The following is a 27,375-nucleotide window of genomic DNA, read 5'->3' on the forward strand; positions in this document are numbered from 1 at the left end:
ATGGGGCACACAAGGTCTCCGCCATAATTCACTGCAATCCCCCACTTGATCCATTACCAAGGGGTGTGATTTTGACAACCTTTTTAATACTGTAATGGGGACTTTAATCAGACTAGAGTATGACATGGATGGGCTCAGCCCTGAATACTGGGAATTTGAGGCTCGACTTGGAATCAAGGTTTATTTATTTGAGTACAACAAAATTTATTTATTTATTTAATCTTTATTTTGACTCTTTTGTGACTTGGACTTGGGCTCTGATTTAAACACTAGAGATTCAAGACTGGACACATCCTCGACACTTAGTGACTCACTTAGGGGCACTACCAAAAACATGGTGTCTATCTATCCATCTGATGAAACAAGCTTCGATACAGCGATTCGAACAACTACCTTATCGAGTCCGAAACATGGTTCAGAATGCCAGCAGAAGACTATCGCGCTTTGTCACAGGTCATGTTATCGCAGCGTGCTGGTCTGACTGCTCTCAGCTATGGCTTTTGAAGAACCAAGGACAAAAAAACCCAAACTTTCGGAAGGGGAGCAGAAAGAGTCTTCAGCTGAAGAGACATCCACGGAACTAAGGTGACCGGGGGGGAAATACAACAACAAAAGAACAAAAACCGGGCATTGTTTCAGAGTGAGTTGTTGGGCTACGAACAGGGCAGGGGATCAAATCTGTGTTTCCAACGTTTAAATTAGTTTATATCAACAGAGGTCTGAGCTTGAACATTTCCGAGGTTTTGAATCCATTCGGTTCGTAGTGACTGATAGCCGGTGTTAAGTCCTTGTAGGCAGCTGGCGCTAGCTAAACTAAGCTAAGGCAGAGCTACACAGACTTAGCTTTATGAAGTCAAGACTTGTTTAAACTGCCAAGGAGAACTCATTGCTAGTTCAATCCTTTTGGAATATAGTGACTTTTGTATTGCTCATTGCATTGGCCAGTTTAATTCAGAATGTGGAAGTATGTGGTTAACAGCGTGCTTGCTCTCATTTTACAAATTCAGATTGTTTTCAGTGGCAGACAAATCAGTTATCAGACAGGATACACTAGCCCCGCCCCTCCTCACATGCCACCAATTACTTCGATTCGAGGAGGAGGAGCTATGGTTGCAGGGGAAAAATTGATGTAGAAGCTGAATTTGAGTTTTGGTATTTAGATCTTTCTGAACTGGTTTTAGGTTGTTGAACAGCTCTGATTCACACACACTGAGGCACCATGTTTACTGCAAGGTAAGATCATGGAGAAAAGATCTGATGGCATGCTTTCATCTGGATTTAAGTGGTTGCACATGGACGGTAATAATTTGACAGCATATTGACTGGATGAATTGATCTGGAGGAAAGGCTGTATTATGTACTGGAGATTGTTTTTCCTCTCATCCTTACCCCAGTGCAAAGAGACATAAGCACATGTTCATGTGAAGGTGACATGTGCTTGCTCCAGCTGGGTTGTTTCCAGAAAATATGAGCAAGACACTGTTTACATCAAAGCAAGAGAAGACGGCACGCTTGCTTGCTGTGTGTTAAATAACGATATATAGCACTGGTATGCAGTAATAGTTGACATTGTTGACATATAAGAGCAACGTTTGAGGCGTACTCCCCCCACCACCGGCTATAAATGTTGCTGAATGGTAAGTAAGATGACTTCCAGCAGGAACATTAGATGATTGAAGCACATGTTCCTTTTTTTTGTTCTTCTTCTTTTACATTTGCCCTCTGGGTTTAGTCATTTCGTTCCAATCAACCTCGTTACACCCACACATGCACGCAAGATGTTACTTTCCCACTTTCGAGCTGCTGCTATTTCTTGATGTCTCACTACAAAGTTTTATAATGTATGCATGACTGAACAGTTACCACTGTTGTCTTTTTTGTGCATAGTGTGCAGGACTTGTCTGTGTCTGTAGACACTTTGTGTGATAGTACACTTAGATTGAATGGTTAATACTTGGTACTTTCTCTGTATTTATCTACTAGAGAGTAGATGAGCTGATTAGGATGCAGATGTGCATGTTGCACATTCATGAGGATGAGGTACAGTAATTTGTCAAAGCAAAAAAAGAAAGTTCTCCGCGCTTCTGCCAAGCACATAAATTCAGTGCAACCAGCTACAGAAAGACTAGTAGAAAAGGAGAACATCTAGTGCAACACAGAAGTAAGTGCAAAAAAAATTTATTAAGGTGCCAAAAATATAATGTTTTTGGCACCTTAATAAAAATTTTTGCACACGAGGCCTCAATCACTTACACCATCATTATCCCCTAGGGAGTAGCTGCGCTAGTTAGATTTTAAGGTTGTATCATGCATATATTTGCATGCTAATGAGGCTGAAGTGAGTTTAGGGTCTGTTGATCCCTCAAACAGTCATTATTTGAATGTTTAATGACTGAACCGGTTCCGTAGTGTGGCGAATGTGGTGACGTGTCATCAGTGCACACTCCCAGACCTGTCATGGTCTGTGCGATCGAGACTGTATTTTCAGAATGTGTGTATTATGGTGACAAACAGGATGATTTATATAAATATATCAATTGCAAGCAGGGGTGGTGGCCAAGTGGTTTGGTTTCAGTGCAGAAGGTTCCGGGTTCAAATCCCACCCCTGCCACATTTCTCCATGTAATGTGGAGTTGCGTCAGGAAGGGCATTCGGCGTAAAACCTGTGCCAATTCAACATGCAGATCCATCTTGGATTTGCTGTGGTGACCATATAAATACTCAACAAAAATATAAACGCAACACTTTTGGTTTTGCTCCAATTTTGTATGAGATGAACTCAAAGATCTAAAACTTTTTCCACATACACAATATCACCATTTCCCTCAAATATTGTTCACAAACCAGTCTAAATCTGTGATAGTGAGCACTTCTCCTTTGCTGAGATAATCCATCCCACCTCACAGGTGTGCCATACCAAGATGCTGATTAGACACCATGATTAGTGCACACGTGGGCCTTAGACTGCCCACAATAAAAGGCCACTCTGAAAGGTGCAGTTTTATCACACAGCACAATGCCACAGATGTCGCAAGATTTGAGGGAGCGTGCAATTGGCATGCTGACAGCAGGAATGTCAACCAGAGCTGTTGCTCGTGTATTGAATGTTCATTTCTCTACCATAAGCCGTCTCCAAAGGCGTTTCAGAGAATTTGTCAGTACATCCAACCAGCCTCACAACCGCAGACCACGTGTAACCACACCAGCCCAGGACCTCCACATCCAGCATGTTCACCCTCCAAGATCGTCTGAGACCAGCCACTCGGGACAGCTGCTGAAACAATCGGTTTGCATAACCAAAGAATTTCTGCACAAACTGTCAGAAACTGTCTCAGGGAAGCTCATCTGCATGCTCTCGTCCTCATCGGGGTCTCGACCTGACTCCAGTTCATCGTCGTAACCGACTTGAGTGGGCAAATGCTCACATTCGCTGGCGTTTGGCACGTTGGATGAATCCCGGTTCACACTGTCCAGGGCAGATGGCAGACAACATGTGTGGCGTCGTGTGGGTGAGCGGTTTCTGATGTCAATGTTGTGGATCGAGTGGCCCATGGGGGTGGTGGGGTTATGGTATGGGCAGGCGTCTGTTTATGGACGAAGAACACAGGTGCATTTATTGATGGCATTTTGAATGCACAGAGATAACCGTGACGAGATCCTGAGGCCCATTGTTGTGCCATACATCCAAGAACATCACCTCATGTTGCAGCAGGATAATGCACGGCCCCATGTTGCAAGGATCTGTACACAGTTCTTGGAAGCTGTAAATGTCCCAGTTCTTGCATGGCCGGCATACTCACCGGACATGTCACCCATTGAGCATGTTTGGGATGCTCTGGACCGGCGTATACGACAGCGTGTACCAGTTCCTGCGAATATCCAGCAACTTCGCACAGCCATTGAAGAGGAGTGGACCAACATTCCACAGGCCACAATTGACAACCTATCAACTCTATGCGAAGGAGAGTGTTGCACTGCATGAGGCAAATGGTGGTCACACTAGATACTGACTGGTATCCCCCCCCCAATAAAACAAAACTGCACCTTTCAGAGTGGCCTTTTATTGTGGACAGTCTAAGGCACACCTGTGCACTAATCATGGTGTCTAATCAGCATCTTGATATGGCACACCTGTGAGGTGGGATGGATTAGCTCAGCAAAGGAGAAGTGCTCACTATCACAGATTTAAATTGGTTTGTGAACAATATTTGAGGGAAATGGTGATATTGTGTATGTGGAAAAAGTTTTAGATCTTTGAGTTCATCTCATACAAAATGGGAGCAAAACCAAAAGTGTTGCGTTTATATTTTTGTTGAGTGTATATCAATTATACAGCTAGTTTTCAAAAATTATTCCAACATCTGTAATTCAGACAGTCATCTCTGTTTACTCTGTATTCAGAATGTGCATAAAGTATTGTGTTGACACATAAGATATATGGATATACTAATTAAGACACTGACTGATGTGCAAACACTGTGTGTTTATTGAAATTCTAGTGTGCCTATTATACATTTCATGTGCCTCTTGATGTGATTCTCTGATTGTTTTTGTTTTTTCCTTTTGTGTCTCAGACATATACCATTTCCTCTTCCTTTTTATTAACTCAAAGGTTTTGACTGTCACAGGGATGGACTCGGATGGAAATAAAACTGGGTTTTGCAAACTAATGATAAACTGTGAGATCAAAAGCACCGTTGCCAACATCAATTTTAAATTCATGAAATGAACCTGGAGAGTGGTGGCAGATCAAAGAAGAAACGGTGTCAGACTGTCAGACCAGCTTCATTGCAGCTTTGCCTTGATTTTACAAGTCTCTTATATTCCCCCGGTGGGATAAACCACTATTCACTCATCTATTCAGATATTTCTTTGAACTTGTCAAGTATTTTATCGATGTTATAGTTTCAGGCAATGGTGTGAAAGTTTGACATCCAATCTTAAACTCTAACGCAGAGTCAAGCTAAACTATGAGGGTGGCTTCAGAGAATCAAGACAGGCAAAATCAGTTAATTTTTTTTAGGCTCTGAGGCAAGGAATGTGTTAGACATTATTTCCTGGAGGGTTTCAATTTTAAAAATTGTCATTGAGGTAGTGTTTCAAATTGTAATCACATGTGATGAAAACTGTGAAAGAAACCGCTATTCCTTGCTGTTCTGTTAAACAAAACCATATGTTGTATTCTATGTTGTATTTTGTATTAAAGACTGATCTTGTGTTTCAGCCCATGCACTCTTTGGGATGGGAAACCCTTTGCTGGACATCTCTGCTGGAGTCGACAAGGACTTTTTGGACAGTAAGTTACAGGGTTGAAGAAACTGGACTAAAGTACTCATTCCATTCAGTTCTGACATGCAGAGAGAGTCATGTTCAATTATACTCAACAAAAATATAAACGCAACACTTTGGGTTTTGCTCCCATTTTGTATGAGATGTACTTCTGGCGAGAAGATTCTTATAAACAGACACGCAGAACGGTGCCCGCGACCGGCCTGCTTGAATGAGGATGCAGAACACAATGAGCTGTAAAAAAAAAAAAAAAACAGCATGCAAAATTGGACTAAAAAAAATCAGCGAAACCACTCAACAAAATATAAACGCAACACTTTGGTTTTGCTCCCATTTTGTATGAGATGAACTCAAAGATCTAAAACTTTTTCCACATACACAATAGCACCATTTCCCTCAAATATTGTTCACAAACCAGTCTAAAATCTGTGATAGTGAGCACTTCTCCTTTGCTGAGATAAGTCCATCCACCGCACAGGTGTGCCATATCAAGATGCTGATTAACACCATGATTAGTGCACAGGTGTGGCCTTAGACTGCCCACATAAAAGGCCACTCTGAAAGGTGCAGTTTTTGTTTTATTGGGGGGGGATACCAGTCAGGATCTGGTGTGACCACCATTTGCCTCATGCAGTGCAACACATCTCCTTCGCATCATCCGTGAAGAGAACACCTCTCCAACGGGCCAAACGCCAGGGAATGTGAGCATTTGCCCACTCAAGTCGGTTACGACGACGAACTGGAGTCAGGTCGAGACCCCGATGAGGAGACGAGCATTGCAGATGAGCTTCCCTGAGACGGTTTCTGACAGTTGTGCAGAAATTCTTTGGTTATGCAAACCGATTGTTTCAGCAGCTGTCCGAGTGGCTTGGTCTCAGACGATCTTGGAGGTGAACATGCTGGATGTGGAGGACCTGGGCTGGTGTGGTTACACGTGGTCTGCGGTTGGGAGGCTGGTTGGATGTACTGCCAAATTCTCTGAAACGCCTTTGGAGACGGCTTATGGTAGAGAAATGAACATTCAATACACGAGCAACAGCTCTGGTTGACATTCCCACTGTCAGCATGCCAATTGCACGCTCCCTCAAATCTTGCGACATCTGTGGCATTGTGCTGTGTGATAAAACTGCACCTTTCAGAGTGGCCTTTATTGTGGGCAGTCTAAGGCACATCTGTGCACTAATCATGGTGTCTAATCAGCATCTTGATATGGCACACCTGTGAGGTGGGATGGATTATCTCAGCAAAGGAGAAGTGCTCACTATCACAGATTTAGACTGGTTTGTGAACAATATTTGAGGGAAATGGTGATATTGTATATGTGGAAAAAGTTTTAGATCTTTGAGTTCATCTCATACAAAATGGGAGCAAAACCAAAAGTGTTGCGTTTATATTGTTTGTTGAGTGTACTTGTACAGTAGACTACTTAATTGGCGCACACAATACAAATCCACACAGCAAATTTTCCCTCAAGTTTATTTAAATACAGTATATCGCTAATACACTCACCATTTTATATTGACTATAGCCAAATAAATAATTAACATTTTCATTTTTATTGTTGTTTTTTGTATTTAAAGGGTACTTTTACTCTGGCTTCTAAAAGTTCATTTCACTGCTATAGCAGATTAAAGTTAACCATATGGTGCCCGTTTGTTATCAATCCTGATACTGAGTTTTTTTTGTTTGTTTGTTTGTTTGTTCATGGTCTAATGGCTGAAAACCTCATTCCTTTGGACTTTTCCCATTTGGCTCGGGTCACCTGAGATTTGATTTCACACAGGCTTTACGCCGTATGCTCGTCTTGAGCAACTCCAGATGTACATGGGGACTAGGGCATGGGTGGACTTGAAACTGGGGACCTTCTTTTTGGGTGGTGAATGTATTAACCACTTGCAGTCTGTTGACAGGCCTTCCTGGCAATAGGGCACCACAGTCTCATTTGAACCCTGCGTGATATCACGGGATTTGACCACTTACGGGGATCTACGCTCCGCTGTGCAATATATACACAGCATAAGTTCATCCATCCATCCATTTTCTTCCGCTTTATCCGGAGTCGGGTTGCGGGGCAGCAGCTCAAGCAAAGCCACCCAGACCTCCCGATCCACACACACCTCTCCCAGCTCCTCCGGGGAACGCCAAGGCGTTCCCAAGCCAGCCGAGAGATGTAGTCCCTCCAGTGTGTCCTGGGTCTTCCCTGGGGCCTCCTCCCAATGGGATGTGCCCGGAACACCTCTCCAGCGAGGCGTCCAGGGGGCATCCGGAAAAGATGCCCGAGCCACCTCAACTGACTCTTTTCGACGTGGAGGGAGCAGCGGCTCAACTCCGTGCTCCTCACCCTATCTCTAAGGGAGCGCCCAGCCACCCTATGGAGGAAACTCATCTCGGCCGCTTGTACTCGCGATCTCGTTCATTTCGGTCATGAGCCAAATCTCATGACCATAGGTGAGGATCAGAACGTAGATTGATCGGTAAATCGAGAGCTTTGCCCCCCTACTCAGCTCCGCTTCACCACGATGGTCCGATACAGCGACCGCAACACTGCAGATGCGCAACCGATCCGTCTATCGATCTCACGCTCCATCCGTCTCTCACTCGTGAACAAGACCCCGAGATACTTAAACTCCTCCACTTGAGGCAAGGACACTCCACCGACCTGAAGAGGGCAAAGCACCTTTTTCCGGTCGAGAACCATGGCCTCGGATTTGGAGGTGCTGATTTTCATCCCGGGTCGCTTCACACTCGGCTGCAAACCGCCCCAGTGCAAACATCCCCAGTCAGGGTCAACAGCTCTCCACCCGCACCGTAAACAGTGCTGGTGGAGAGCTGCTTCCGCCTCCTGAGGCGTTGGACGGTTTGCCAGAATCTCTTCAAGGCCGACCGTAGTCCTCCTCCATGGCCTCCCCGAACCCCCCCCCCCAGACCCAAGTTTTTGCCTCTGCAACCGCATCGGGCTGCGGCACGCTTGGCCTGCCGGTACCTGTCAGCTGCCTCTGGGGTCCCACCTACTAACAAAGATAAGTAGAACTCCTTTTTCAGCTTGACGGCATCACTTACTTCCGGTGTCCACCACCGGGTTCGGGGATTAACCGCTGCGACAGCACCAGAGACCTTGTGACCCACAGCTACGAGTGGCCGCATCGACAGTGGAGGTGGAGAACATGGTCCACTCGGAATCCATGTCTCCAACCTCCCCCGGGATCTGGGAGAAGCTCTCCGGAGGTGGGAGTTGAAGACCTCGCTGACAGAGGGTTCCGCCAGTCGTTCCCAGCAGACCCTCACAATACGTTTGGGCCTGCCAGGTCTGACCGGCTTTCTTCCCTCCCAGCGGATCCAACTCACCACCAGGTGGTGATCGGTCGACAGCTCTGCCCCTCTCTTCACTCGAGTGTCTGAGACACATGGCCAAAGGTCAGATGATATGACTACAAAGTCGATCATCGACCTCCGCTCAGGGTGTACTTATGGACACCCTTGTGCTCGAACATGGTGTTCGTGATGGACAAACTGTGACTAGCACAGAAGTCCACAACTGAACACCACTCGGGTTCAGATCAGGGAGACCGGGTCTCCACTGTTGCCCGCCCACATGGGCATTGAAATCCCCCATGAGAACAATGGAGTCCCCAGTCGGAGCGCTATCTAGTACCCCTCCCAGGGACTCCAGGAAGGTCGGGTACTCTGCAACTGCTGCTCTGGCCCATAGGCCAAGACAACGGTGACAACAACTCCCCCTCTAGCTGCCACCTTATCGGTGTGGGGGAGTTTGCGTACCCGGATGATCCTAGGAGCTATGTTGTCGGGGGCTTTGTGCTCTCTATAGGGTTCTCCCAAGGCAGACAGGTCCTAGGTGACGGATCAGACTAAGGGCAGTTCAGAACCTCCATGACCAGTAAAAAATCAAGGACCGAGACGTCGCCCGGTATGGCGGAGCCGGGGCCCCACCCTGGAGCCAGGCCTGGGGTCGCCTGGTGGTAGGGCCTTAGCCCATGGGGCCCGGCCGGGCTCAGCCCGAAAGAGCAACGTGGGCCCGCCCTCCTGTGGGTTCACCACCTGCAGAGGGGGTCATGCGGGTCGGGTGCAGAGGATTGGGTGGCACGGCGGCCCGGTCCATGCGCACAGCCCCTGGCTGTTGGGATGTGGAATGTCACCTCGCTGGGGGTGAAGGAGCCTGAGCTTGTGCGGGAGGTTGAGAGATACTGACTAGAGATAGTCAGGCTCACCTCCACGCACAGCTTGGCTCTGGTACCCAACTCCTGGAGAGGGGCTGGACGCTTCATTTTTCTGGCGTTGCCCACGGGGAGAGGCAGAGAGCTGGGGTCGCATTGCTTATTGCTCCCCAGCTCAGTCGCCATGTGTTGGAGTTCACTCCGGTGAACGAGAGGGTCGCGTCCCTACGCCTTCGGGTCGGTGACAGGTCTACACAGCATAAGTTCACACAGAAAAATGGTGTACTGTTTTGTTTGCGGCTACAACCACCGAAGTGGTCGCGAAAAATTTTTTTGTTTTGTTTATTTTGGTTCTCAGTGGAGAAGAGAAGACAAGGTCGATTGGAGATGTCATGACTTGTGCCGGTAAGTGTTAGCCTAAACAGCTAACCAGAGTAGCTCTGTTCTGTCACCTGCAAAACCGCCTCGACATGTTTGCGCTCCGGGTCATAAACAAACTGCAACACATGTCCACTTTCCCACCGCGTAGTCACTTTTTCTTTGCATTTTCACTTTGTTTGCGTGTAATTTGCCCAGAAACCCTTTGAAAATACTGTGATTTTTTTCCCCTGGAAGTAGAGAAATTACGTCATATGTGCCATATTTTACGCCTTTAGCACCCGCCCTCAAACAGGACTGCGGTGTCCTATTATGAACCTGTAGCAAGATTTTGAGACACAGTTTATCTTTATTGGTGTTTTTGCTCACATTTCTTTTACAAAAAGGCAACCTTGTAAAAAAAAAAAAAAAAAAAAAGTTGCCTGTTGGTTGTGAAATGAGGCTAAAGGTTGTATTAAGGTTTCCCAACAATAAAGTGATAACTTTATTTGTGAAGCACTTTTAGGTTCAGCTTTTACAAAGTTCTTTACATCAGCAGTTTTCAAAATCAAAAGTAATCCTTCTTTAGGCTCAACACCATTTGTTATGTATGAATTTGTTTTGTGATTATGCAGCTATCATTTCCATCAGTCCTTCTTGTTGTGTCAACAACCTTAGAATTTTTTCTAGTGCACACTGTCTTTACACTGAATTGACCTGGACAAAGTGCAGCTTTGGGTTCCAGCTCAGAATGAATGATCAAATACACCATGTAAATTTACTAGATCACTCACAGTTCTAATTTAGAATAAGAGTTAAGTGTATTTATACCTTAATCACCAATTTCTTTATCTTTCAAGCCAACCAGTGGTGGGCACAGTTACTCTAATCTTCTAACTGCTAATTATCGAATATAGTGTTTTCATTATAGGATTAGCTTTTCAGACAACTTTGAAAACCATCAACGGACCAATTGTCTTCCGATAAGTTTTGGTCCGATAATTTTTAGCCCACTAACATGTTTTTGCAGGCGTGGTGAACAAAGCTTTATAATTACAAACATTTATTAAGTCTAAAATCAGTTGATTACCTACCTGCTAAATGTTTTGTAGTAGATGCGCAGTTCTATCCTCTGCAAACAGAGGAGAGCTGGTTCTAGAAGAACCCGCTCTATCCTCTGCAGGCAAAGGAGAACTAGTCACAGAAAAGAAAAAAGCTATTTTTTTTTACCCCATACTGATACGCTGACAATATCACCTAAGTCATCCAGAGGCATGCAGTTTTAACTTATGGTTAAAATTTTAGCCAAACTAATTTCGGACAAGTTATTTAAATTAACATCACGTCTAAAGTTTTGTAAAATGAAAATATCAGATATATGTTTTAGTTTTAAAGTAATGCACTAATTTTGAAGGTTTTAGTGTGGGCATGCTGTGCCTAGTGCATTATGGGTAATCTCAGTACATTCATGACAGAAGAAATGCATTTTAGACGCTCTGATCAGGCTCCACAAGGACAGCAGCATTAAACTCTTTGTATATTGTGCCTAAAACTCTCGTGAATATATTCTCTGGGGTTATAGACGTTATTGTGTTTGTTTTACACTCAACAAAAATATAAACGGAACACTTTTGGTTTTGCTCCCATTTTGTATGAGATGAACTCAAAGATCTAAAACTTTTTCCACATACACAATATCACCATTTCCCTCAAATATTGTTCACAAACCAGTCTAAATCTGTGATAGTGAGCACTTCTCCTTTGCTGAGATAATCCATCCCACCTCACAGGTGTGCCATATCAAGATGTTGATTAGACACCATGATTAGTGCACAGGTGTGCCTTAGACTGCCCACAATAAAAGGCCACTGTGAAAGGTGCAGTTTTATCACACAGCACAATGCCACAGATGTCGCAAGATTTGAGGGAGTGTGCAATTGGCATGCTGACAGCAGGAATGTCAACCAGAGCTGTTGCTCGTGTATTGAATGTTCATTTCTCTACCATAAGCCGTCTCCAAAGGCATTTCAGAGAATTTGGCAGTACATCCAACCAGCCTCACAACCGCAGACCACGTGTACCACACCAGCCCAGGACCTCCACATCCAGCATGTTCACCTCCAAGATCGTCTGAGACCAGCCACTCGGACAGCTGCTGAAACAATCGGTTTGCATAACCAAAGAATTTCTGTACAAACTGTCAGAAACCGTCTCAGGGAAGCTCATCTGCATGCTCGTCGTCCTCATCGGGGTCTCGATCTGACTCCAGTTCGTCGTCGTAACTGACTTGAGTGGGCACATGCTCACATTCGCTGGCGTTTGGCACGTTGGAGAGGTGTCCTCTTCACGGATGAATCTGCAGATGGCAGACAGCGTGTGTGGCGTCGTGTGGGTGAGCGGTTTTCTGATGTCAGTGTTGTGGATGGAGTGGCCCATGGTGGCGGTGGGGTTATGGTATGGGCAGGCGTCTGTTATGGACGAAGAACACGGGTGCATTTTATTGATGGCATTTTGAATGCACAGAGATACCGTGACGAGATCCTGAGGCCCATTGTTGTGCCATACAAGAACATCAGCTTATGTTGCAGCAGGATAATGCACGGCCTCATGTTGCAAGGATCTGTACACAATTCTTGGAAGCTGAAAATGTCCCAGTTCTTGCATGGCCGGCATACTCACCGGACATGTCACCCATTGAGCATGTTTGAGATGCTCTGGACCGGCGTATACGACAATGTGTACCAGTTCCTGCCAGTATCCAGCAACTTCGCACAGCCTTTGAAGGGGAGTGGACCAACATTCCACAGGGTCACAATTGACAACCTGATCAACTCTATCGAAATAGATGTGTTGCACTGCATGAGGCAAATGGTGGTCACACCAGATACTGACTGGTATCCCCCCCCCCCCCCCCCCCCCAATAAAACAAAACTGCACCTTTTATTGTGGGCAGTCTAAGGCACACCTGTGCACTAATCATGGTGTCCTAATCAGCATCTTGATATGGCACACCTGTGAGGTGGGATGGATTATCTCAGCAAAGGAGAAGTGCTCACTATCACAGATTTAGACTGGTTTGTGAACAATATTTGAGGAAAATGGTGATATTGTGTATGTGGAAAAAGTTTTAGATCTTTGAGTTCATCTCATACAAAATGGGAGCAAAACCAAAAGTGTTGCGTTTATATTTTTGTTGAGTATATGTAAAAATACCAGAAGAAGCCCAGGTTGCATATCCATTATTTTCAATTGGAACCATTGAAATTGATTCCTGTTTACGCTTTAGAGTCCTGCTTATGTCAGACACTGTCTGTCATCTTTGTTCCAGAGTAATATATATAAGATGTCTGAAATTCAGTTTGCGTTTATTAAATTCCACGCATCTTAAACGTAGCAGACACGGATTATCTGGAATTTTGATTTGGCAAGTTTTCATGGTCTCTATTGCCATCTACTGGCCAGTAGTGTTCATGGCAGTATTCGCCCTTATGCCGCGTTCACACCGGGCGCAATCAGATGCTACAAATTCACGGGAGTCGCATGGCGACGGAAGCGCCTCCTTCACCTGGTGTGTCGCTCTGCTTGGGTGGACTTTCGCTGCGAAAATTCGCCCTGGTGCGTCATCCAATAGGAGGAGCTTCCATTCCGCTCGGCGTCAAGTCATCATGAAGGACCTTGATCACACGGAGCGAGTTGTTGTGAAAAGCTCCCAATACAGAGAGTATCATTATTTGCTGCAGGAGCTGCGTCTGGATGACGGGCGCTTTCAGCGGTCCTTCCGCCGTCTGCGGGACCCAGTTTGAGGACCAACTGTCCCCGTTCACATGCGCACATGTAAACAATAAAAAAAAAAAAAAAAAAAAGAAACTCCGCTGCTTGCTGCAGCTCGCTCTTCCCCCAAAAACTGTCATAATTGTGTTTAGAAACCAGTCACCATTTGTTTTAATTATACATCTGTGTAGTTAATTAATAAAATATTCTCCACAGACGATTCGCTCGCGCACAGCATGTACGAAAATAAGAAAGAAAACTCCGCTGCTTGCTGTGAGGCTGCTCCTCGCTCTTTCCCAAAAAAACTCTGTCATAATTGTCTTTAGAAACCATCACCATTTGCTTTATTATACACCTGTTTAGTTAATAAGTAAAATAATCTCCATGGACGATTCCCTCGTGCGCGCACGTAAAATAAAAATAAAAAGAAACTCCGCTCCCCCTGCTGTGGTGCTGCTGCTCGCTCCAAAAACTCTCTCATAATTGTGAAATAAAGGACAAAAGAGACATAAGTCCTGCTCACAGGCTGCTACCAGAGACAGGACATGTTCACATCTTCAGTCAAACTCCAGACATCTCCACATCACTACATATTCAGTCCCTGATTGGTCATCGCGGCACGAAGAGACGAAAAAGTTCAGATTTTTCAACTTGGGGAGGAGGGCAACGCGACGCAATATCGCGCTACAAAACGCGCAAAAACGCTCAAAAATCGCTTCACTCTGCGTCGCTTCACTTGCGTCCATTGCATCGCGCTACGCAGTTTGGCGCCAAAACGCGTCATTACATAGGAATTACATGGCAACCTGTGGCTGCAGTCGCTCGTGTCGCGCCCGGTGTGAACGCAGCATAAGTACTGAGCGTCTGGGCACCGGTAGATGGCAGTGTTCTATTTATTTTGACCCTGGTCATATCAGACGGTTATCTAATTACAACTTGGCTTTTTTTTTTGCAAATGCCCTTTTTTTTTTAAACAAATAAAAAAATGGCATATTTTACAAAAGCACATTTATATGTAAACACCAACACACACCTCACATTAATATGTTGGTTTTTACGTAGAATGAATGAGTCAACCAATCAGTGTTAGTGGAGGCACATTTTACCCATAATCCCGTTGGCATCTGTCTGTGTTTGTTACAAAACTTCAGAATTAGAGTGCATTATTTAACATTAAAAGATATGTTATATTTTAACTTTGTACAAATGACAGAATTGACATTAATGGAGTTATTCTATCTGTATTAATTTTATTTATAAATCAAAACCATAAGTCAGCACTGCTTTATTTTCCAAGACCTCCGCCTCACTGCGACACTGTTATTGAGTAGAGAGTTGAGGTTCGCTGCTCCTCTCAACTGCTTCTCTGCTGGAAGCTATGTAGTAAACAGGAGCTTCCAGCAGTGGGCAGGGTGCACAAAGACAGAAGTGCTGACTCATTGTGTGGGTCTGTGGTTGCCTTTGATGCTACCAGAAGTGATCGTGGTGTTAAAACTCAAAATCAGCTTGTTAGTAGTTGCAAGTGTACTGGAGACAATACTGGAAGTTATCGGTTATCGGTTATTACCACTGAAGCCAACTATGTGTAACATTGATTAACAAAATAAGTTGACGTTATAGACTTATGGAAAGGCTTTGCACAGTCTTCCCTGGTGTTTTGACAACTGAATCACATTCTGTATATGTTTCACAGCGGTGATCATTTGAGCACAGCCCTTTCTGCAGCCATAATCCAAATAAACAGAGTCCGCCTGTAGAGCCTTATGGTATGAGTTTGAATGTGGGACCATTTTTAAATTTGGGAGGGTATGTAAGAAAATGGTGATTGTTGGTGACAAAATACGTAAACCCACAGGAACTAGATTTTATTAATCTGGCTAATGACCCAGAGAAGCTAATGCATCTTTTTCTGCTGTCTTCTTCACAGGTTTGGTCTGAAGCCCAATGATCAGATCTTGGCAGAAGACAAACACAAAGCAATGTATGTATTGTCCTTTTTTGTGACTCTCTTATCTTACGTCTTATAGAATGAAGCTGAAACTGATCTTTTATCCTGGAGGTCTTACACGTGGATTTAGTACAGTCTGTAACTATGTACAGAGATTAGTTAATGTGCCTGTGTTAATTTGGAGTTTGCTTCTGTCTGTTCTGGTGGTGGGCCAGTCAAAACAGGCGCACACTAGAAATTGCCACAGTCATCCTCTGTTTCTTTTAGCCAGTGGCTGGGAGCAGATTCAACACATAGGCAGACTCGGCCAATAGAAAAATGGGACACTTCACCTCCCAGTTTCTCTGAAGCAAGAACCACAAAGCAAACATCTAACAGCAGACGATAAGATAGTTATGTGTAGAAAGTTTATATTCATGTATTTTGACTTTATGGTATGAAGACAACATGGCATGATAGTCCTTCAGTATAATGTATCTTAGAATTCCAACAAAACAATTCTGTAATTCTAAAATGTTTGTATACATGCTGTTTATTTTGCACAGCAAATGATTTTTGACAATATAGTTTATTATAACTGTAAAGTGCGTGCCACTGTTTATGCAACCACTAAAGAAAATCTTTTACTCGAATGTAAAGTTGTAGTTATGATCCTGAGCTTTGAACTTGCCAGTTTTCCTTGTTTGAAGGTACAAGGGCATACACATTAACTCACAAATTTGTTCCCTGCTGCATTTGACATTCTTAGCACTGGGAGCTCAGTCGTTGAGAGTGAAAGATGCCTATGAAGAGCTTAGTCAGGAGGTCCCTGGACGGAGGTGCATAGTGATGCCAGTGTCTTTGTAGGCTAACCAGTGGCCAAAAGTGATGATGGATATCTTTGGTACTCTCTGGGCTAGGGTGTCACCAACCCTGCTCCCGGAGATCACCTGCCCTGCATGATTTCCATGTGTACCTGCTGGAACCAGGGCTGATAAGTCGAGTCTAGTATTTCCTAGTTCTTGATTGTCTGAGAACACTTCTTCTTCTTTGTTTTTTGGCGGTTCCCATTAGGGGTCGCCACAGCAGATGAATCGTTTCCATATCACCGTGTCCTCTGTATCTTCCTCTGTCACACCAACCACCTGCATGTCCTCCCTCAGCACATCCATAAACCTCCTCTTTGGCCTCCCTCTTCTCCTCCTGCCTGGTGGCTCCATCCTCAGCATCCTTTTTCCTGTATACCCTGGGTCCCTCCTCTGGACATGTCCAAACCATCTCTATCTCGCCTCTCTGACTTTGTCTCCAAACCGTCCCACCTGAGCCATCCCTCTGATATGTTCATTCCTAATCTTGTCCATTCTCGTCACTCCCAAAGAGAATCTCAACATTTTTAGCTCTGCCACCTCCAGCTCTGCCTCCTGTCTTTTTGTTAGTGCCACAGTCTCTAAACCGTACAACATAGCTGGTCTCACTACTGTCTTGTAAACTTTCCCCTTGCTGATATTCTTTGGTCACAAATCACTCCTGCCATCTTCCTCCAACCACTCCACCCTGCCTGCACTCTCTTCTTCACCTCGCTACCACACTCTCCATTACTTTGAACAGTTGACCCCAAATATTTAAACTCATCTACTTTCACCACTTCTACTCCTTGTAACTGCACTATTCCACTGGGCTCCCTCCCATTCACACACATGTACTCAGTCTTGTTCCTACTGACTTTCATTCCCCTTCTCTCCAGAGCATATCTCCACCTTTCCAGACTAGACTCAAACTGTTCTCTACTCTCACTACAGATCACAATGTCATCTGCAAACATCGTAGTCCATGGGGACTCCTGTCTGATCTCATCTGTCAACCTGTCCATAACCACTGCAAACAAGAAAGGACTCAGAGCTGATCCTTGGTGTAATCCCACCTCCACCTTGAATGAGTCTGTCATTCCAACTGCACATCTCACCACTGTCACACTATTCTTGTACATGTCCTGCACTACCCTAACATACTTCTCTGCCACTCCAGACTTCCTCATACAATACCACAGCTCTTCTCTTGGCACCCTATCATAAGCTTTTTCTAAGTCCACAAACACACAATGTAACTCTTTCTGGCCTTCTCTGTACTTTTCCAACAGTATTGTCAGAGAAACATTGCATCTGTAGTGCTCTTTCTCAGCATGAAACATATTGCTGCTCACAGATCTTCACCTGTTTTCTAAGCCTAGCTTCTACTACTCTTTCCCATAACTTCATGCTGTGGCTGATCAACTTTATGCCTCTGTAGTTACTGCAGCTCTGCACATCACCTTTGTTCTTGAAAATAGGAACCAGCACACTTCGTCTCCACTCCTCAGACATCCTTTCACTTTCTAAGATTTTATTAAACAATCTGGTTAGAAACTCCACTGCCATCTCTCCTAGACATTTCCATGCCTCCACTGAAATCATCTGGACTAACTGCCTTTCCACTTTTCATCCTCTTCATAGCAGTCCTCACTTCTTCCTTACTAATCTCTTGTACTTCCTGACTTCCTCTCACCACATCATCCAGCCTTTTCTCTCGCTCATTTTCTTCATTCATCAGCTCTTCAAAATATTCCCTCCACCTTCTCAGCACACACTCCTCACTTGTCAGCACATTACCATGTGCATCTTTTACCACTCTAACCTGCTGCACATCCTTTCCAGCTCTGTCCCTTTGTCTGGCCAATCGGTATAAGTCCTTTTCCTCCTTCCCTTACTATTCATCTCTTGTACAGCTTGCAATATGCCTTTTCCTTCGCTTTTGTCACTTCTCTTTTCACCTTAACATGCTGCATCTCCTTGTAATCCTGTCTACTTTCTTCATCTCTCCAACTATCCCAAAACTTTTTCGCCAACCTCTTTCTCCTTATGCTTTCCTGGACCTCTTTATTCCACCACTAAGTCTCCTTGTGTTTCCTTCCACTGTCCAGATGTCACACCCAGTACTGTCCTAGCTGTCCTCCCTCACCACATCTGCAGTACTTTTCCAGTTGTCCAAAATTGCTTTCCCCCTCCATCCAGTGCTTCGCTCACCTGCTTGCTAAATTTCACACAACAGTCCTTCGTCCTTCAGCTTCCACCATCTGATCCTTTGAGCTTCACTCTCTTCTTCTTTACCTCTAAAGTCATCCTACAAAAAAAAACATCCTATGCTGTCTAACTACACTCTCTCCTGCCACCACCTTACAGTCTCTGATTTCTTTTAGCTTGCATCTCCTATAAAGAATGTAGTCCTTCCTCCACTCTTATGTTACCCTGTGCTCCTCCCTTTTCTTAAAGTAGGTATTCCTCATAGCCATTTCCATCCTTTTTGCAAAATCAACTACCATCTGTCCTTCCCCATTCCTATCCTTTCATACCATATCTACCCATTACTTCTTCATCACCTCTGTTCCCTTCACCAACATGCCCACTGAAGTCCGCTCCTATCACCACTCTTTCATGCTTGGGTACACTCTCCACCACCTCATCTAACACACTCCAGAAATCTTCTTTCTCCTTCATCTCACAACCTACCTGTGGGGCATATGCACTGATGATATTCATCATCACACCCTTCAATTTCCAACTTCACATTCATGCACCCTGTCAGACACTCGCTTAACCTCCAATACACTTTTAACATACTCTTCCTTTAAAATGACCCCAACACCATTTCTCCTCCTGTCCTCACCATGGTACACCAACTTGTACCCACCACCAATGCTCCTGCACTTACTTCCCTTCCACTTAGTCTCTTGCACACACATGATGTCTACCTTCTCTTCTCCATCATATCACCAGCTCTCTCCTTTACCAGTCATACTACCAACATTCAAAGTCCCCACTCTCATTTCCACCCTTCTAGTTTCCTTCTTCTCCCGCTGTTTGTGGAAACGTTCTCCTCCCCTTCTTTGTCGTCTTCCGCCCAGCAGTAGCCCAATTTCCACCGGGCACCCTGTTGGGCAACAGCACCGGTGGACGGATTGTTGTTAACCCGGGCCTCGACCGATCCAGTATGGAAATTTGATTCTTAGTCTGCATAGTTGGGGTTGGCTTGTTTTAACGCTGGATGCCCTTCCTGACGCAACCCTCCTCATTTATCTGGGGCTTGGGAACTCTCACTCAGAATGTACTGGCTGCACACCCCATGTGGCTTAGTTATTGTCTGAGCGCACTTGATTTTGTTAATTAGCAGTGGGTGGAGCAGGAAGATTTGGACAACATGCAGAGCAGTGCTCTCTAACATGGTTGTACTATTGTTGTGTACCTCTGGAATGACTTTGGTGTCAACTGAATGGTTATTTATGAAGACCCAGATTGGTGTACCGTTGATATGTGAGCGAACGTCAACTACAGCTTTGCCATATGGCCCACTTCTTTGAGCATGAATCCAGTGCACATGTGCTCCAATGTTGAGAACCCTTGAATTGGAAATGACAGGATGACCAATGTTTCACCGACTGCAGCAGGTTCGATGCTGGGATGAACTGGTTGTCATTCAGGGCCCAAGGCAATTCTCTAGTGTGGCAGATGGGGCTACATTTCCAGACATGACCTGACGGAGGTTGTTTTTAGCTTCAACAGTTCATGTTTCTGTTCCACCTCAGCAAACCATCCATCTCTGAGCTTAGGACAAGTGTACACTATAAATAATGATAAGAAAAAGAGGGAGGAGAAGAATAATAAGATGAGTAATAAAAAAATAGTAAGAGAATTTTTAGCTCCACGTTCAGTCATCTGTTTTTAAGCTTTTGACATTATTCATTTCAGTATTAGTACGGATATGGTGCCTGGAAAAAAGAGTCTGTTGCTCTATAAAAAAACCCTCCGTAAAGCTAGGACATCTTTCTACTCATCACTAATTGAAGAAAATAAGAACAACCCCAGGTTTCTTTTCAGCACTGTAGCCAGGCTGACAAAGAGTCAGAAGCTCTATTGAGCTGAGTATTCCATTAACTTTAACTAGTAATGATTCTGACTTTCTTTGCTAACAAATTTTAACTATTAGAGAAAAAATTACTCATAACCATCCCAAAGACGTATCGTTATCTTTGGCTGCTTTCAGTGATGCCAGTATTTGGTTAGACTCTTTCTCTCCGATTGTTCTGTCTGAGTTATTTTCATTAGTTACTTCATCCAAACCATCAACATGTTTATTAGACCCCATTCCTACCAGGCTGCTCAAGGAAGCCCTACCATTATTTAATGCTTCGATCTTAAATATGATCAATCTATCTTTGTTAGTTGGCTATGTACCACAGGCTTTTAAGGTGGCAGTAATTAAACCATTACTTAAAAAGCCATCACTTGACCCAGCTATCTTAGCTAATTATAGGCCAATCTCCAACCTTCCTTTTCTCTCAAAATTCTTGAAAGGGTAGTTGTAAAACAGCTAACTGATCATCTGCAGAGGAATGGTCTATTTGAAGAGTTTCAGTCAGGTTTTAGAATTCATCATAGTACAGAAACAGCATTAGTGAAGGTTACAAATGATCTTCTTATGGCCTCGGACAGTGGACTCATCTCTGTGCTTGTTCTGTTAGACCTCAGTGCTGCTTTTGATACTGTTGACCATAAAATTTTATTACAGAGATTAGAGCATGCCATAGGTATTAAAGGCACTGCGCTGCGGTGGTTTGAATCATATTTGTCTAATAGATTACAATTTGTTCATGTAAATGGGGAATCTTCTTCACAGACTAAGGTTAATTATGGAGTTCCACAAGGTTCTGTGCTAGGACCAATTTTATTCACTTTATATATGCTTCCCTTAGGCAGTATTATTAGACGGTATTGCTTAAATTTTCATTGTTACGCAGATGATACCCAGCTTTATCTATCCATGAAGCCAGACGACACACACCAATTAGCTAAACTGCAGGATTGTCTTACAGACATAAAGACATGGATGACCTCTAATTTCCTGCTTTTAAACTCAGATAAAACTGAAGTTATTGTACTTGGCCCCACAAATCTTAGAAACATGGTGTCTAACCAGATCCTTACTCTGGATGGCATTACCCTGACCTCTAGTAATACTGTGAGAAATCTTGGAGTCATTTTTGATCAGGATATGTCATTCAAAGCGCATATTAAACAAATATGTAGGACTGCTTTTTTGCATTTACGCAATATCTCTAAAATCAGAAAGGTCTTGTCTCAGAGTGATGCTGAAAAACTAATTCATGCATTTATTTCCTCTAGGCTGGACTATTGTAATTCATTATTATCAGGTTGTCCTAAAAGTTCCCTAAAAAGCCTTCAGTTAATTCAAAATGCTGCAGCTAGAGTGCTGACGGGGACTAGAAGGAGAGAGCATATCTCACCCATATTGGCCTCTCTTCATTGGCTTCCTGTTAATTCTAGAATAGAATTTAAAATTCTTCTTCTTACTTATAAGGTTTTGAATAATCAGGTCCCATCTTATCTTAGGGACCTCGTAGTACTATATCACCCCAATAGAGCGCTTCGCTCTCAGACTGCAGGCTTACTTGTAGTTCCTAGGGTTTGTAAGAGTAGAATGGGAGGCAGAGCCTTCAGCTTTCAGGCTCCTCTCCTGTGGAACCAGCTCCCAATTCAGATCAGGGAGACAGACACCCTCTCTACTTTTAAGATTAGGCTTAAAACTTTCCTTTTTGCTAAAGCTTATAGTTAGGGCTGGATCAGGTGACCCTGAACCATCCCTTAGTTATGCTGCTATAGACGTAGACTGCTGGGGGGTTCCCATGATGCACTGTTTCTTTCTCTTTTTGCTCTGTATGCACCACTCTGCATTTAATCATTAGTGATCGATCTCTGCTCCCCTCCACAGCATGTCTTTTTCCTGGTTCTCTCCCTCAGCCCCAACCAGTCCCAGCAGAAGACTGCCCCTCCCTGAGCCTGGTTCTGCTGGAGGTTTCTTCCTGTTAAAAGGGAGTTTTTTCCTTCCCACTGTAGCCAAGTGCTTGCTCACAGGGGGTCGTTTTGACCGTTGGGGTTTTACATCATTATTGTATGGCCTTGCCTTACAATATAAAGCGCCTTGGGGCAACTGTTTGTTGTGATTTGGCGCTATAAAAAAAAAAAAATTGATTGATTGATTGATTGATATATTTAGGCAGGTATTCTATCAAAGTCAAAATTGACGTATCCTGAAAACTATAAACTTTCTCCCACTACAGTTTTTTTTTTGTTTGTTTTTTGCTCCTTATCCCAGCTGTATGCTTCTCGGCAACCTCTGACTCACTCTCAGGACCTCTACCAGCAGTAGGTCTGTTTGTTTCCAGTACTGTGTTTGAAGACTCTTCTGTGACACTCACATGAATCCCTCAAACATGCCACGCGTGTGTGTGTGAGAGCCTTCTTTGATAACACTGCTATATTTAGATTCATGACGTATCAAATTAGTGATGCTCTGATTCTCGGATGAACATCTCAGCATTTATTTGCCATTTTGCACTCATGGTTTAAGTAGTACAGTGAATGGTTACTCATGTCAGAAATGTTATACTGCCCTCTTCAGATAGTACATTTCACTAACAGGTGAGGTTTGTGACCCACATGCCCTCCATTCATCACTATGCATAAAACAGGAGTGTGTGTGTGTGTATGTGCTTTTATGATGCCTCCCCCAGTCTGCAGTTAGGAGACACTGGCAGCTATGTGTGGGTGGTGCTATTACTTGAATCATGTCCTTATTCTTATTAGTAGGACAGTATTTCACAGTGTATAAAGACAATCTCTGCAACGCCTGCAGGATGCGTGTGAGGAAAGCTTGTTCCGTTTGCCTTCAGTTCATCAACTTGCAGATTTGTCTTGCATCTTAAAGGGGAGTGACTGAAACATACGGAAAAGATGTGATGAGTGTACCAGTTGTGGACTCAGTTTAGAGCTTTGGAATTCTGCCATGAGGACAGTATTTTTTATTACTATTTATTTATTTTAACATAAACAGTCAGGTACATAAAAGACCTGGCAAAAAATGTCCAGTGAACAAAGAGACAAAGAGGATACATCACTTTGAGATCAACAGAGACTTTTCTGACTGACTCAGTTTGTCAGCAGATTTCACACTTCAGGAAACTGGACAGTGGCACAGTTTTGGGGAATTGTGTGGTATTTTTTGTTGAACCCTTTGAATTAAAGCGAACAGGCTACGCAACAAGCAGCATGCCTTTATTGTTTAATTTCAACTCCATTGTGGTGGTACATGGATACAAAAAATTTAAAATGGTTATTGTCCAAATACATATGGGCCTGGCTGACTGGAAATTCACAAATTATTTGTGTGTGTTCTGCAGGTTTGACGAGCTGGTCAAAAAGTTCAGTGTTGAGTACCATGCTGGAGGAGCTACGCAGAACGCTATAAAGATTGCTCAGGTACATATTCTTGTGCACCAGAATTCCTTCAGCTTTCAGTTTTTAAATTTTAAATTTAAATTCGTTCATTCTGTCAGCACTCTCTGAAATTTTACTGTAGGTGTTGCTGTTGTCACTGTTTGCAGTGGATGATCCAGGAACCTCGTTATGTAGGTACTTTCTTTGGTTGTATCGGCAAAGACAAGTTTGGTAAGATCCTCAAGCAGAAGGCCGAGGAGGGTCACATAGACGCCCACTACTACGAGCAGGATGAAGAGCCCACGGGAACCTGCGCTGCTTGTATCACCGGAGACAACAGGTGGCTAACTGAAATAAATTTCATATGTTGAACAGTGGTGGACACAGCTAATCTAAACGATAGTTCTGATAACCACTAATCTTCTAGGCTTAATGCTAAATGTGGTAACACAAAACTGATAACCTCCTAAAACATTTAGCTGAAGCTGCAGATAACTGCTGTTATTATAGTAATTTACCTTTGACTCAGTATTTTGGCTTAAGCACCCACACCCAAAAAAACAGATTTGAAGAGATGAAATTTTAATTTGTTGAAGCATAAACATGGACATTCCCAATGGATGGATGGATGGATGGATGGATGGTTTAACGTGCTAAGGTCAGACAATGATCAAGATGTACATAAATAATTAAAATAAACACAATTTAAAAAATGTTTGTTCAGTTGACGTTAGAGGAACTACATTTAGTGGAAGGTAATAGGTCCGCAATTAGATTTCAGTTAGCTGAAAAGCTAATCCACTCATGAAAACGTTAGCTTTACTGATTAGCTAAACTGCCACCACTGAGGTTGAATCCACATGTTCTCATGTATCTGAAAGAATATATAATTTTGGTTTTCTTCTTTGAGGTCACTGGTGGCTAACTTAGCTGCTGCTAACTGTTATAAGAAAGATAAACATCTAGACCTTGAAGAAACTGGAAACTTGTGGAAAAAGCTAAAGTCTACTACATTGCGGTGAGTAGAAATTCCCAAAGCTCTAAGTTCTTAAGCTCTAAGCTCTTAAGCCAAAGCTTAAAAAAGGACTGGGGTTAGAATTCATTTAATGTAAGGATGTATTTTGTGTTTAAACACTTACATTAATATCCATCAGAGTTGTAATCAGTGGGGCATTCTTTGTTTGTTTCCAGGGTTTCTTTCTGACTGTTTCTTTGGAGTCTATTCTGAAAGTAGCCAAGCATGCGGCTGAACACAACAAGCTGTTTTGTATGAACCTGTCTGCACCCTTCATCTGCCAGTTCTTCAAGGATAACCTCATGCAGGTTTTGCCCTATGTGGACATACTCTTCGGCAATGAGATGGTAAAGCAGAACGAGACGTGCTCTGAATATGAGCTACACGCTCGCACATACACACAATTCAGTTTTTTTATTTAAAATGATACCAAATCACAACATAGAGCATCCCAAGGTGCTTCACAAGGGTAAAACCTGTTGTACTGTAGGTGCTAATAACAACAGCCTTGTTTGTTATTTAGGAAGCCACTGCATTTGCTAAAGAGCAAATGTTTGAGGTGAGTTGAGTGACAGTGTCTCCTGACATTTGCACATTGTTCATGTATTATTTTCAGATTTCAGTGAGTTAAAATGTAATACAGTGATTTTTGTTTTGTAGACCAAGGATATGAAGGAAGTTGCCAGAAAAGCGCAGGCTCTGCCAAAAGTCAACACAAAGAGACACAGGATTGTTGTGGTGACTCGGGGACATGATGAAACTGTTGTGGCCCAAAGTAAGATTCCTCTCCCTCTTTTCTCCTGACATTTTGTGTTTCTCTGATTCTCTTAGGCCAGAGGTATTCAACTCCAGTCCTCAGTGGCCGGTGTTCTGTAAGTTTTAGATGTCTCTGCTTCAACACACCTGAGTCAATAATTGAGGTCATTAGCAGCCCTCTGGAGAACTTGACTGCATACCGAGGAGGTCATTCAGCCATTTGATTGAGGTGTGTTGGACCAGGGACACATCTAAAAGTGGCAGGACACTGACCCTCAGGGACTAGAGTTGAGTATCCCTGTCTTAGTCCAACAGTGCAGAGTCATTTTCATTTTTGTCTGTTTAGATGGCAAACTTGACACTTTTCCAGTCATAAAGATTGATCCCAGTGATATTGTTGACACAAATGGTGCAGGTGATGCCTTTGTTGGAGGTGAGTTTGTTGTCATGAGTTCACATTGATGCAGTGCTAAGTTACCTTGCATATTTCTTCCTGAAAGAAATGTCACAACTTGTCCTTGATGCTGCAGGTTTTCTGTCTGAGCTGGTTCAGGAGAAGCCACTGGCTCAGTGTGTAAAGGCAGCACACTATGCTGCTAACGTCATCATCAAACGAGTAGGTTGTACTCACCCAGAAAAACCTGACTTCAACTGAGGGCTATGTTTTCTTCACCCAGAACCCCTACACTCAGTCTGCCCATATGTAACCCAGACTCAACTACTTCTTTCTACAAACATGCCCCTCAGTTCATTTCAGCCGCCTGTGATCCGTCTGTGCAGCTTGCAGCCTTTCACACGTGGCTATTCTTTTTTTTGGCCAGTTATTTTGGTGCTTCCTGAGTTCTCCACTTGGGGACACTGTAAGCACTTGCATACAAACCCAATAAGTTCATGTTTTTAGTCTAAATATAAAAGATGCTGTACAAGAATCACAAGGCCAAAGGCTGTGACCATTTTCATTTTCACAAATGTTAAGTGAGGAAAATCCTGTTTTCTTGGATAGTTGTGATTGTGACTCAGATGCTGCTACACCTGGCTGCACTAACGCACAAATGTCTCATACTCTACAGCCGGCACTCATTATCACATTACACATCTGTCTCGTCAATATGAAGACAGATGTAAAGCACAAAAGCTAATTTCATGTCTGAAGGATGCAATAATCCTCTGGCAAGGGAATGCGTACCAGTGATTTCTTTTAGAAATTTTATAACTATTATTCCTGATTACAAGTTTTAATTTAAAAGAAATTTGCCAGCCATGTTGGGATACCAAATGGTTATCTTCAAAGTGCACATTTTTTCTAAAGGACATCAAGTCCTGTGGTTACTTTGGTTTCTGTAACAATGGTGTTTGCTTGTAGGTTGCAGCTGCTTCATCTGAAGAGTGCCTTCTTTCTGTCTTAAATCTTATAGTATTTGAAAGCCTGGTAAGCAAAGGCCTACAGTGTTTTGTTAGTTTGAGATTCTCCATGTTGTTGGCCAACAAAGGCATCTTGCATTCTAGACCAGTGATGCACAACTGGTGGCTTGTTTAAATGACCTATAATATTCTGTTATGGATAAGACGCGGATTGAGGAGCCGTCCAGTATCTGACTGAACCCAGCATGAAATAATCAGAAGCAGTTCCAAAAAGAAAACACATTTATTTTTCTCCCTTTGTGCTATACATGAAATACTAAATAATTAAGTTCTGGTGAGGTGAAAAGGCGGCGCGCTCTCTCAGCGTCTCAACAGTCGGAGTCCAAACGTTCAGGACTCAGG

The 27,375-nt window shown here is 43.5% G+C and overlaps 1 protein-coding gene across 1 annotated transcript; it reads left to right on the forward strand.

The window, feature by feature from the left end:
• Nucleotides 1-385: 385 nt before the first annotated feature.
• On the forward strand, nt 386-26,880 carry LOC117523312 (adenosine kinase-like). The gene is given in 13 exon segments (XM_034184799.1): nt 386-585; nt 3,127-3,128; nt 5,225-5,300; nt 15,517-15,570; nt 23,804-23,882; nt 24,008-24,180; nt 24,751-24,812; nt 24,815-24,858; nt 25,032-25,202; nt 25,379-25,414; nt 25,516-25,630; nt 25,958-26,044; nt 26,142-26,880. Coding segments are annotated over 13 exon segments (1,116 nt in total). The 5' UTR covers nt 386-493; the 3' UTR covers nt 26,267-26,880.
• Nucleotides 26,881-27,375: the final 495 nt, after the last annotated feature.

Source organism: Thalassophryne amazonica, chromosome 13 (genome assembly GCF_902500255.1).
Source record: "Thalassophryne amazonica chromosome 13, fThaAma1.1, whole genome shotgun sequence".
NCBI classification, from domain to species: domain Eukaryota; kingdom Metazoa; phylum Chordata; class Actinopteri; order Batrachoidiformes; family Batrachoididae; genus Thalassophryne; species Thalassophryne amazonica.